The sequence below is a fragment of the Silene latifolia genome, chromosome 9, assembly GCF_048544455.1.
Source record: "Silene latifolia isolate original U9 population chromosome 9, ASM4854445v1, whole genome shotgun sequence".
NCBI classification, from domain to species: domain Eukaryota; kingdom Viridiplantae; phylum Streptophyta; class Magnoliopsida; order Caryophyllales; family Caryophyllaceae; genus Silene; species Silene latifolia.
The window spans coordinates 53,785,135-53,798,842 of record NC_133534.1 but is presented as its reverse complement, the minus strand read 5'-3'; the positions used below and the strand labels follow the sequence as shown (position 1 = coordinate 53,798,842).

General features: G+C 40.5%; 1 protein-coding gene across 1 annotated transcript; it reads right to left on the bottom strand.

The window, feature by feature from the left end:
• Window positions 1-851: 851 nt before the first annotated feature.
• Window positions 852-1,337, bottom strand: LOC141601046 (uncharacterized). The gene has a single exon (XM_074421306.1). The coding sequence runs from the start codon at window positions 1,335-1,337 to the stop codon at window positions 852-854; it is 486 nt and encodes a 161-aa protein (XP_074277407.1).
• Window positions 1,338-13,708: the final 12,371 nt, after the last annotated feature.

Genomic DNA, 13,708 nt, shown 5'->3' with positions numbered 1-13,708 from the left:
TCCTGAATCCAATTTTCCTCCCTCCTATTCAGTCTCCTTCGATCCAATCCTCGGATTCTCAATTGCAGCTCTTCTTTGATCATTCTCGCGAGCTTGTGTGGCCGGATAAGCATTAAATCATATCTGCTTCTATTCCTTTGATGCCAAACATAGTAGATACATGCATTAATAGCAGCATCTAGGATCCCCTGTTGAACCTGAGAGCCATTTCTCCCCAGTCGCCAAGAGATCCAATTATTGGCAGGGATGTTGATTCCTAGCCATCCTCCAATTTGAAGAAGAAGTCTCTTGCTATACGGGCAGTCGAAGAAGAGATGCTCCATTGTCTCTTCCAATCGTCCGCATAAGCAACAAGTAGCATCCTCGCTGATTCCTAACTTGTGTAATTTACTTTTAGTGTTCATATTTCCATGATGAAATATCCAGGCTATGAAACCATGCTTTGGAACAGTCTAAATATTCCATACTAAGCCCGACCATGGAACATCCTATGCTTTGGCTCGTAGGAACTCATATCCTTTAGAAATCGTGTATTTATTAACAATAGAATCCCAGGTTTGTTGCTGATATGCTAGATGTAGATCCCCTTTTACTTAGCAAATCTTTCTCCAATACCATGATGAATTAGTGCTTGGTGAATAGTCCTGCCAAATTGATCCCCTTAGGTAGATGTTATTAACCCATTTGACCCATAATAGGTCTGGCTTAGTGTAAATCCACCAAACCAGTTTGCCTACAGCTGCTTTGTTCCACATAATGTCTTGCTTAAGGCCAAGACCTCCTTCTTTTTTTGGCCTACACACTTTATCCCAAGCAACCAAGGGTGATCTCAGGTAATCTACTCCCCCATATTATAAGAAGGTTTTGCAAACTTGTTCAATGCTAGTAATGATGCCAGTTGGTAAAATGAACATTTGGCCCCAATAGTTATATAAGGTCTTAAGCACAGCCCTGACTAGTACCAACCTTCCCGCATATGATAAGTTCCTGGCTCCCAGAGTTCTTATTCTAGCCACAATCTTATCAATGAGAGGCTTGCAATCCTGAGCATTAAGTCTAGTAGTCTTAATAGGCACCCCTAGGCACCTGAAAGGAAGTTTGTCTTCAATTAGCCCAGAAACTCTTAGGAAATCAGACTTCAAAGGTTCTTTCACCCCATTAAAATACACATTGGACTTCCCTTTACTCATCTTAAGTCCTGAAGTAGCTGAAAAAGTTGAGAATGTCCTGATAATAATCATCATTGATGTAGCATCTCCTTTACTAAAGAGCAATAGATCATCTGCAAACATAAGATGGGAGAGCCTCATAGATGAACAGAGGGGACCTATACACATGGTTTCTAGACAATTAGTGAAGCTGTCTTAAGACTAAATTTTAAGCATGAAACATGTAATCTCCATTCAAATAAACTACCCAATTAATTTACCCACTTCACCATGAATCTAAAGGTACCATCTTTTCTCTAAATAGATAAGTAAAAGTTGTATAAAACTGTCACATACAAACATGGTACAAACACAAGTAAAAATGTAAACTTGTTCACTAAAAGAGTAAACAACCACATAAATACACATAAATTCAACATAATGTCAAGTAACATATCACCGTTACCTTTTAGCTCTTCAAAGAAAACACTTCCGACTCAAAACTACTCTGGGTTGTCCAAGAACTCACCTAAACACAAAGAAAACGGTTTAGTCGGGGAAAATGCGCCTTATATACACGACCAGAATAAGGGGAAGAGGAAAATTGGGTTCTTTCTTACATGAATGGATGGAGAACGGAAAGAGGAGAAGATAGACGCCAAAATCACTTGATTCGGATAAGAACTGAGCAAGTTATGGGGATTTTAGTGAAATGGAAGAAATGGTGTAACAATGGTGTTTCATGTTTGTTTGTTGAGGAAAGTTGCTGAAATTTTAGAGTAGAAGGAAGAAGATAGGGTTTTGAGTGTAGGATTGGTGGAGGGGAAGAAATAAAAGAAAGGGCCAATGGTGATCCTAAGCCCAAAACCTTAAATTGAGTCGATTTTCCACTAAAATACGTTTCAAACCTACGACAAACTTAAGACAAATACTTTTATTAATATTAACATTATTATACATGTAAAGCCGCATTTTTATAAAAAAACGGATTTAAAATATAAATAAAATAATAAAATGGCTAATAAAAATATAAATGCCAAAACAGAAAATTCGCGCGTGTTACAATCATCCCACCTTATAAAAAGTTTTGTCCTCGAAACTTGAAAGTAGAAATGAAAAGTTATAAAAATAAATTCGGATTTCTTTTGGAATCGACAATGAAAGCATTTACAATGATGGGTATAGTAATTCTTCCAAAAACTTTTAAGAAGAGGTTTCAAAAGTATAAGTATTCTTCCATGGAACGAAATAGCTCTTGTTGTGCACACAAGAATGCAGACTTTCCAAGACAAAGACAAGCTCAAATACAAAATCATTCGCCGATAAGCGTAGAAAAAGTTATTAGACGTCTCCAATAATGAGTTCTAACATCCTATCATCGTTAAAACTAAATGAAAATGATAATCCACTCATCTTTTCTTTTGCAAAAGCCAGATTGAAAGTAACAGATCCGTTTTCAAACTCTAAAAGAAGTCAAATTTTTGAAAATGTAACATTAAACTTCAACAAAAAATCAAATTTTTCTAAGAACCTACCAAATTAAAAGCAAACTTTCATTTTCAAACCTTTAAAATAAGTAAAGTTTTGTCAAAGTAGCACAAAATTTTAACAATGAATCCAAAATGGTAACTCGGATGGTTAGAAATTGCATGAAATGAAAAGCAATTTAGACACCATAATTACAAAGTACGCTAAGGAACCCAAAACTTAACCGACAAAAAGACTATGACGAACTCTTAAGGGTAAACAGTCACGGTAAGGTCAACAAGGAGGCCACATAACATAGAGTTTTATAGGCCTCTAGTATCAAACTCAAAGGGAAGTACAACGAGTTTTATAGGCCTCTTGTTGCTTGCATACATTCGGGTTTGTGGTCGGTGTCACAAGCAGGGAGGTACTTACAATTTCCCCCTTTCTTTCATTTTCTTGATATTTTGTATCGCTTTGTATTGCAAAATGCCCCGAATTGGCTACTTTGGTTTGTTTTGTCTTAATTGCATAAATGGACCTAAAAGTAGTGGAATCGCATCTTATTCGTCCCATCTAGCATACATTGTAAGGAGACGGAGACTTAGAGCAGACGTCGTACCTCGGGATGCGTGAAGGGAGGTCGTATGAAGCTGACATGACGAGTTGAAGGCCGATCTTAGTGGAAAGTGTTCGATCGAGAGGTTCTGGAAGACGATCGAGTGCTTTGGCAGATATTAGAGGTCGATCCAGTGGTCCTCTATACTCGATCGAAATGTGCTTTTATGGGAATCCTCGATCGAGAGCCTAAAGTGTTCGATCGAGAAGTTTGGCTGAAGATATCCTCGATCGAGGGGTCTGAAATGACTCGATCGAGTAGTTTGCTAGTCTACACGGGTCTTATTAATCCATGATAGGTTTATTTATGTTAAATTTTACTCCCCTATATAAGGGAGTCGTAATTACGTCATAAAGGATCCCTTTTTCTCTTAATCACTCAGACTCTTAATTACGTTCTTTGCTCTAATTTACTGCCGAAACTTCTCTGCCTCTTTTCTCTCCGGATTAAAACTTTGTAATCCCTCCTTACTCTTAATCTTAATCTTAATTCTTGCTTGCTCTTATTTATTGTTCTCCTATTTTGATTTATGCTTTATTATTATTCTTTCATTATGTCTCTAATTAATATGCTTATTGTTATTATTGGTGATTCCATTAAGAACATGAGTAGCTAATCTCTTTATGTTAGGATTAGGAGATCCATGGTAGTGTTGTGACGATGTAGTAAATAGACTAGATGCTTTACATGTGAGAATATGTCACCGTAGCAATATAACTGTAACATATTTAGTTGAGTGCACGCTTCTAAATAACATTAATTTGGTTAACTTTGTTCCTGGATCGGAAGATTAGAATAAACAGACCTGCTATGAACATTAAACTACCCTAATGAGGACGGAAGTTAAGTTAGTGGAAATCTAGGATGGATAGCGGACCGGAAGGACCTTTCCCTTGCCCCTTCTCACAGTAGATTATCTAGGTTATTTATGACCGAGTCGATGGACTGCCATGGTGAACCGAAATCCTGACATACTCTCTTTTATCTGATCACTTTTATCTCATTTTTCACTTTATTGCTCTTGCTTTATTTCTCTTGCCCTTTGATCTTTAGTAGTTTAGAAAACAAAATTTAACGCCCCTATATGTGACTTAGATAGATGGACTTACAGATAGATACCTTGCCTTCCTGTGGAGATCGACCTACTTATCACTAGCTTCTGTTAGTTATATCTAGGTATTATTTTTGGTACATAACGACCGTATCAAATTTTGGCGTCGTTGCCGGGGAGGCAATAGCCCTGTCTATCCGTTGTTGTTTCATTTATTTATTTCCGTCTTAGGGAATTATTATTCCTTGAGATAGTTCTCACTTATTTCTTTCAGTGTTGTGTATTCCCAGGTCTAACAGGTCAGAATTAGTCCCAGCTGATTCTGAGCCAGAGAGATCCTTTCGGCATAGACTAAGGCTACGAAGAAAGATTCAAAAGGAAGACTTGAGTACTTTTGAACCCGAGCTACAACATTTTCTGTTTGCAGAAGATCCGTCTTGTGAAGAAGACAACTCTATTTCTGCTATAAAGCCAGTAAAGATGCCTATTATTGCGAGTCACTCAGAGCCCACAGCTGCCTCGATCCCTAAAGGTTTCAAACTTGCGACCGAGGATGGTAATACTTTTTACATACGACCATCCTACATTAATTTGGTCGAACGGAACCTGTTTCGGGGTGTGGCGGGTGAAGATCCGTGTAAGCATATAGAGGCGTTTACTGACTATTGCTCTACCATTCCCGCCACTAAGGGAGTGACCCAGGATATGATTAAGGAAGTCCTATTTCCTTTTTCTCTGACCGACGGAGCTCGTGAATGGCTCTCTGATCTTGATCGTACTGCAGCCGGTATTACTGACTGGGAGATCCTGGCCCTTGCTTTTTATAAAAGGTATTTTCCTCCACAACGAACTAATCAGCTGAGAGGGAAAATTATGAGTTTCAAGCAGACACCTGACGAGAACTTGTATGAAGCTTGGTGCTGTTTTAAAAGGTTGGTGAGGTCTCTTCCTCATCATGGGTTTGATCAGTGGTTTTTATGCAACCAGTTCTACAATGGGTTGTATGATGACCCCCGTGCTATATTGGACGCCTCATCTAATGGGCAATTTCAGAAGAACAATGACGATGATAAGGGATGGGGTATCATTGAATAAATGGCGACCCATTGTGTTGAGTATGGGAACCCGAGAAGAGGTATTCGTACCGTCTCTTCAATAGATAGTGCAGTTGTGGCTCAGCTGGAAGCCATAAATGCCCATTTTGATAAGCTGGAGTTGCAAGATATTGGTGATCAATAAACGGTTCACTTGTTGACCAGACATGAAGCCATTACTTGTGAGAGATGTGGGAGTAATGACGTCCACACAGCTATTGACTGTCTGACAGAGAAGGAGCAAGTCCTTGCCTTTCAACAATATAGGCATGGAGTAGGTTCCTATTATAATAATAAGAGTGGAGTCCATCCCAACTTGAGGTGGACCAGTCAGAATGTGCTTAATCCTACTCCTCCTCCGCAACAGTAACAAGCTTCTGTTCCTCCTCACAAAGCTCAACAAGGCTTTCAAAAGCCTCCATCCTTTCGACCGCCGTATCAAGGAGCTTCTTCTAGTGGAGTTAGTGAATTGGCTGAGTTGAAGTCGATGATCCAATCATTGACTAAGCAGTTGCAAATGAGTGACCAACAAAAAGAACCATTGATTAAGTCACTTGAGACCCAAGTAGCTCAATTGGCCGCTAGCCAATCTACAAGGAAGCCGGGTCATTTACCGTCTTAATCTGAGAAGAATTCGCACGAGACGATAAATCTAATAAATTTGCGCAGTGGTCTTTCTTATGAAGGACCTAAAATGTCAGCTGTAAAGGACATATCAGACCCGAAAAAAGATGTTGCAGGCAGTGAACAGTCGTCCGTAGATGAATCAGTGCTGAATCCCAAGAAAATACTCGATCGACTCATTTCTGGAGGTCGATCGTGCATAATTGCTGAAGATATTACTCGATCGAGTGGAATTATGGGTCGATCGAGTAAAGCTGCAGATCACTGTTTCGATCGAGAGGGTGAAATTCCTCAATCGAGTGAAAATTATGAGAAAAATGTTCCATCAAGTGAAATTCCACCTCGATCAAGCAATGCTGATGAAGAAGGTTTTGATCGAGTAGTTAAAAATGCTCGATCGAGTGCGAAAGCTGCTGAAAGACCTCGATCGAGAGGTAAAATAGATCAATCGAACAGAAATGAGTTTGAACCTATCGAGACATTGGAAGAAAGGAATAAAGGGCTCGAAATTCCTATCACGGTGCCTTTTCCAAGGCGATTGCAAAACAACAAGGTTAACCAACAGTTCGGGAAGTTTGCTGAGATCCTGAAAAGCCTTCACGTCAATGTTCCTTTCGCCGAATTGCTTACCCAGGTACCCTCTTACATGAAATTCATGAAAGAAATTTTATCGCGTCAGAGACATATAAATGACCACGAAACGGTGGCTTTGACTGAAGTAGGGACCGCCTTAGTTCAGAATAAGACACCACCCAAACAATCAGACCCGGGTAGCTTTTCAATTCCTTGTCATATAGGGACCCACTTGATTGATAACGCGCTATGCGATCTAGGAGCTAACATGAGTGTCTTACCTTTGTCTCTCGCTAAGAGACTCAGTTTGACCAAGTTTAACTGTACTAATATGACCGTTCAGATGGTCGACCGTAGTATATCATGGCCACTAGGAGTTATAGAGGATATACCTGTAAAGATCGGGAGATTCTTTATTCCCGTGGACTTTGTAGTCTTAAACATACCCGAAGACACTCATACCCCTATTATTTTAGGGCAACCATTTTTGTTTACTGCTCGCGCAGTAATTGACGTCGGAGGAAAGACCCTTACCTTCCAGGTAGGATATGAGGAGCTAATATTTCATCAGTCTGAATCTCGTAGGGCACCTATGCAAGTTCAACCTTGCCATGCCCTATCCTCTATTGACTCAGATACAGACACTCCAGCTGAGAATATGATATATTGCTCTACTATTGTACCACCTCCGCCTCATATTGAGAGCGAAAAGGAGGACCATTCTGCTGTTTTCCTTGTTGCAGGTACAGATAGAGTGGATGCTGGAGATGCTATCGGTCAAGGTACAGTAAAGGTCAATTCAAGTGATGGGAATGCCACCAATGCAGATGGGAATGTCAAGAAGAAGAATAAAGTTAGGGCGTATGTGGATGCCAACTATTCTCCTTCCATCAGTTCGAGTTCAACCTCGTGGCGATCGAAGAGGACGGTCCGAGATGCTGAAGGGACCTCCTCCAGTCAGAAGCCCTCTTGTGGGCTACTACAGTGTTTTGGACAATGAGCGGGGAATGCCCGTTGTATTAATTTGTAATTTTGAATTTCTGTTAAGACTTTTTAACTGCGTTTTAGACTTTTAGACAGTAGCCTAGTTAGTTTTAGCGAAAACCGAATATAAACTGCTCATTTTTTTGTGATTTGGTATTTGCGGGAAGTGTTTTTGCGTGTTTCTATGTAGGTTTAGGAAAGATATGTTGCATTACGATGTGTGCAATAGGAAAACACCTCGATCGAGTACTTTTTGTACTCGATTGAGAGGATAGCCCAGAAAAAGAATTCGATCGAGTTCTTTTAGCCACTCAATCTAAGTGTGAAAATAACGGAGTTCTCGATCGAGTAGAATGGATGCCAGAGTCCTCGATCGAGTGTTTTCAAATCACTCGATCGAGTGAAAATCCTTATAACACGCAGGAAGTCGTCCTTCCCTCTTCTATTTTCATTCTATTTTTCACACTCTTTTGTTTATGCGATAAGTGCTTGAAAAAACCCCCAAATTCTTCCATTAATCTCCCCTATTACCAAATCAATCACCCACTTTGCATTCCTTGTATTAATATCGACATTTCCCCCATATTTTCCGTTTCAATCTCGTCTTTGTTGCTTTCAATTTGGGAAATTAGGGTTTGCTCGGGTTTTGTTCGAATCCGACTACTTTTCTTGCGATTTTTGTCGATTCTTTGCATATTCTTGTGGGCATTCAATCAAGTAAGTGATTTCTTCCCTTTTATTGTTGATTAATTGCTGTTTTGACCTAATTTGAGCCATTAGGGTTTGAATTTTTTCGAAAATTTGTGAATAATTGGGGGAATTTGTGTTTAATTGTTTGTTTGATTAGTTTTTGCCCTTACTTGATTGATTAGGATGGATAGTAACACAATGCCGTCGACTTGCTCTACTGTTACCACATCCTTGACTGAGACGGTGGTCCTTGCTGCTCCCACCGTCACTTCTACTGGTTCTACTGCTGCTGCCACTACTTTTACTGCTGCTGGTACCGTTTCTTTTACGGTGACGACCCATGCTGCATCGTCACCAGCTGTCACAGCTGCTTATAGGGCTGCCCTGGTACCCAGCTCAGTCTCCGGACGAGCTTCTTCTTCGGGTACTGGAGGGCGTGGACCGGGTCGAGGGAGAGGCACTTCTGCTGCTGGACGTGCTACGTTCCGTGCCAATAAGTCTCTTGACCCGCATCCTGACTACCCAGAGATACGTTTCGTTAATGTATTTCATTGTACCCGTTTGTTTGACCTAGAGAGCTGTGACTTTGCTTCGACTAAATTTTTGTGTCGGAAATCACTTGAGAAGTTAGGAATTTACGAGCCCGTTGTTGAGCTGTTAAACGGGGCGAGGATGACTGGACTGACCACTATAAGTGCTTTGACCTATAAGGAGTTGACCCTTGAGTTTTTCAGCTCCTTCACTTTTTCTGCTGTTGCCTACGCCACTGACCCAGACTGCTCGTGTGTCTCCTTCCGGTTGTTTAACCGGACTACGACCTGGACCTTAGTTGAGTTTGGTAGTAGGTTAGGTCTGTCTTCCCACGGTGATTCGGACCCTCCTAGGAAGGTCCTACGTATACTTTGGAGGACCTTGGCACATAAACCCTTTAAGGAGCGTAGACTCGTTGACGTCCACCTCCCCCCGGCCCGTTACTTTCTGCGTCTCATTGGTGGGACGATTTTCGGCCGTAAAGAGCCCAACAACATTAACAATGTTGAGTTGTCGATACTCGGGGGCTATCTCAACATTGATAGCGAGGGCCCCTTTGTTCTTAGCATTGCTTATCTGACAGCTCAATATTTTAATGTTGTTGGGAAGAAGATGTCGGGCACCATTGTCTGAGGTGGCATAGCCACCTACCTTGCCCGTTCTATCTTCCCTGTCTTCCCTCGTGAGATGGAACATGTAGATACTGATAGGTACCTAAATCTCTCTGCCATGTTGGCAATGTTTTGGCTAGCTTCTGACCAGCAGACTTGGAAGATTTGTGGTTCCTTGTCCGTGGTCCTACCTTCCACCGACCTACCTCGTCTTGTCCCTTTGACCACTGTTAGGGGAAGGTTGCCTCCACCTTTGACCTTCTACCACCTTCCACTCGCTCCACCTACCACTACTTCCGCTACTAAGAAGCGGAAGAGACCTGAGACTGGACAGGGATCCACACAGACCGAGGTTGGGCAGTCTTCCACGCCCACGCCTACACCGATCCCTATTCCCACTCCTTCTGTTACACAACCGGTCTACCCGGCTAATTTTATTCCTCCTCCATCTTTTGAGGCATCCGAGGTCCTTGACCAAGGGTGTCGTGGCAGTTTGATTCTCGAGTTGCTTACCAGGCAGGCTCGTGTGGAGCGGGACATTGCACTTACATTGTTCCCTCTATACGAGTATCACATGAGACGAGGACGCCCCGTTCCTGAGGGCTGGCCACACCCTTTTTTCTACCGGTACCCGGTGGAGAGGTACCCACAGCCAGCTAGCGAGGCGGACACAGCTGAGGAGGAGGAGAGAGCCCGAGCTGAGGAGAGGAAGAGGAGGGAGCAGGAGCGAGATCCTGACTTCGTGGTGGGAGAGGAGGAGGAGGAGACTGCTGACGAGTAGCTACTGGTCTACTCACTTCCCCAGTTTTCTGGCTGGTTTGGGGAAGTTCGTCATTTTGTATGTACTTCTTGCTCTTTTCTTTATTTCGTCTCCTTTTTATTTATTGTTTTTCATTCATTTATCGGTTGTATTTATTCCTTTCCCATTATATATCTCCTGGTGTATGCTGGAGGACTGATACGGTCGTTTCAGTACCAAAAATAAATACCTAGCTACTATTAACGGAAGTCAGCGGTAAGTAGGGTCGATCTCCACAGGGAGGCGGTCACTATCTACTTGTCTATTCGGTCTGTCTACGGTCACAAGATGAGGGGTTTAATTGATTTCTAAACTATTGAAGATTAAGGGAAAGAGAAATAAAGGCAGAAAATATGATAAATATAACGGATAAGAGAGAATATGTCAGGATTTCGGTTCACCGTGGTAGTCAATCGATTCAGATGTAAATAGCCTAGACAATCTACTATGAGAAGGATAACGGAAAGGTCCTTCCGGTCCACTTTCTATCCTAGAATTCCACTAACTTAACTTCCGTCCTCATTAGGGTAGTCTACTATTCATAGCAGGTCTGTTGATTCCAATCTTCCGATCCAGGAATGAAATTAACCAAATTAAAGGGTAACTTAGAAGCATGCACTCAACTAAGTCGGTATTATAATTAAATTGCCATGGTTACAGATTCTCACAACTAAGTCGTCTAGTCTATTCGCTACATCGTCTTTGTTCTACCATAGATCCCCTAATCCCAACATGAATGAATTTAGCTACTCATATCGTTAATGTTGTCAATAATAACAATAATGAAATAACTAATAAATGACATAATGAAATTGTAATAAAAATGCATAAACTAATTAGGGCAGAAATTAATTAACGAAGAAGAAAGTAATTAAAGCAAACAAAGTATGAGATTAAGATTAAAAGAGAGAAAGATTACAATCACGAGAATTCCGGCGTAAAGAGCGACAAGATCCAAGCGATAAAACCCGAAAAGCAAAAGTTACAGTGGAAAAGTTTAGGGAAAAGAGAAGAGTAAAGAGTGGCGTCAGTAAAAAAAAGTGTTTATGACCTAATCCTGACTTCCTTTATATAGGGAAGTCATTATTAACATAAAATAAACCTAACGCGGGATAAAAATCCCGAGTATATAAGCTAATCACTCGATCGAGTAACTTTATATCACTCGATCGAACAAAACCAAGCAAAAACCTCTCGATCGAGTACTTTAGGTACTCGATCGAGCACTTATTAAATAGGCACTACTCGATCGAGTAGAAAAAGGAGTCGATCGAACACAATTGTACTCGATCGAGTACTTTCGAGCGCACAATTCCTGCTTCGCGCACTGAACTTCAAACGGCTGCCATTTCTTCGTTACTTGGGAAAACAGGGTGATTCCGGTGGCGTTGGAAAGCTAAGAGTACAAAGTTTCATAGCCAATTTGAATCACCTGAAAAATCCATTGTAGAACTCGAGATATGGCTCTTCAAAGTAGGTGCTAGCAATTTGAAGTTTTTCCTTTGCTCGCCTAGCTATCTTACTTCTTTGCGCATCTCAAAATAGTAGTTTGCAAGCTCCGACTCAACTCATCTCCTAAATGCATGCATAGGGACATGTTTTAGGCTTGATTATGCTCATTTCCGGTTCATACCTGCAAATAATACAAGAGAAACCAAAGTAGACAATTCGGGGCATTTCGTAGCATAAAACTACGATAATAGCCTAGAAAAACGTGCATAAAAAGGCCTAAAAGGACTATATAAAATGCACGTATCAAATCTCCCCAAACCAAACCTTTACTCGTCCTCGAGTAAACTAAATGCAAACTAAGGGAGTGGAAAAGATAACTCAGAGCTAGCTACAAATGCCCACTTAAACCAATTTAATGCAAGCAGACTAACACTTATAGCAAAACAGTCAAATGCAAACGAGTTATAGGATGTTCATAATAAAGCTGAACTGTCGACCTTGCAAGACCTTTAATAATGGACTCTCACGGGTCACTCTTCTCTCATGAAGCAAAGGGTGAACATATATATGTAAGAGAGAAATAAATAGTCGCTCACCTAAACTACGACCCACATAGACATGCATGCAGCTATATGATAGACAATTCTAGCTACCGTACACACATTCCAACCAAACAAGGTCCATCAGAGCCGAAGGCTTACAAAAATATGGTAAAGTGAGGTAATGGGTAAGAAAAGGCAAAACATTTATGGGAATGTGGAGGTATAGGCGGCCAAGCTAGTACCTAAACAAAACCATATAACAACATCCATTTCCAACTCAATTATGAATTAAGCACATATGCCCTTCATTTGGCATAAAACTCACCAAACCGAACAGAAAATACTCCTCAATAAGTGTAAATAAAGCATAGGAGTGAAACCGTCTCATCAAACAACATCTTTTTTTTTCACGGTTTCCTTTTCTTATTCAAATTCTTGTTTTTCTTTTGCGTTTTTTTTCACGTTTTTTTTTCTTTTTTTTTTCTTTCATCATCCTCCTTTTCTTCATAAATTACCAACTTCAAATCATCAGATACAATACAAACCAAACTTGGCACAGTAAATTATATACTGCAAAACAATCTAAACTAGCTTGACAAGGCAGGCTAAATTTGGACGTAGTTAAGGGTCAACAGGCAATTTGGCTAATGTGGAGTTAAATGGGTAAAAATGAAAGAAAGGGAAATTGTAAGCACCTCCCTGCATGTGACACCAACCACTAGCCCGAATGTATGTAGGCAAAAAGCAATTGAATTTCATATACGTGCAAATTAATGAACATGTTATGCAAGGAGTAACTACTCACAATCCTACATGAAACTGGTCATAAATGACACCAGTTTATAAGGCTCTAAATCTTAGAAATTATAAGTAGCTTGCCAAAGTTTTCAGGTCAAGTCTATTCGTTCAGCTAAATTTTAACATTAACTCGTAGATATGCAAAAAGATATTGCTAAAAAGAATAATAGTCTATGCAAGGTTTAAGCAAAAAGACAATTGCAGTGCAATATCATCATTGAAATCTACCGTTCCGACTCAACCTATATGCGAAAATAAACGTGAAAATTTTTGAATTTTTGAAATTTTTTTTTTTTTTGAATTTCTTTGAATTTTATGAAAATAACAATGCAAACGGAAAAATTAAACGTGATTACAGAAATGCAATAAAAACAATATGCAGGCACAGATATGGATGCATAACCTCTCCAAACCAAACCGTACAATGCCCTCATTATACCTAAAACAGGGAAAGGAAATGCAAACTAAAAGAGAAAGAGTGGAGATGCGGAAAACTTACAAGATAACGCGAAGTAGGGACCTCCCCAAACCAGCCAACAACGTGGGAGGTCGCAAACAGCTGCCAAACACCGTCACAGGAATCTAAGCAAGTCAAAAGCAACTCGATCAAGAGAGAATAACGGTCGATCGAGTGAACTAGACATCCTAAACAGCTCGATCGAGGAAATATACACTCGATCGAGTGGTCATCTTTTAGCAGGTACTCGATCGAGTAGAATTTGTGC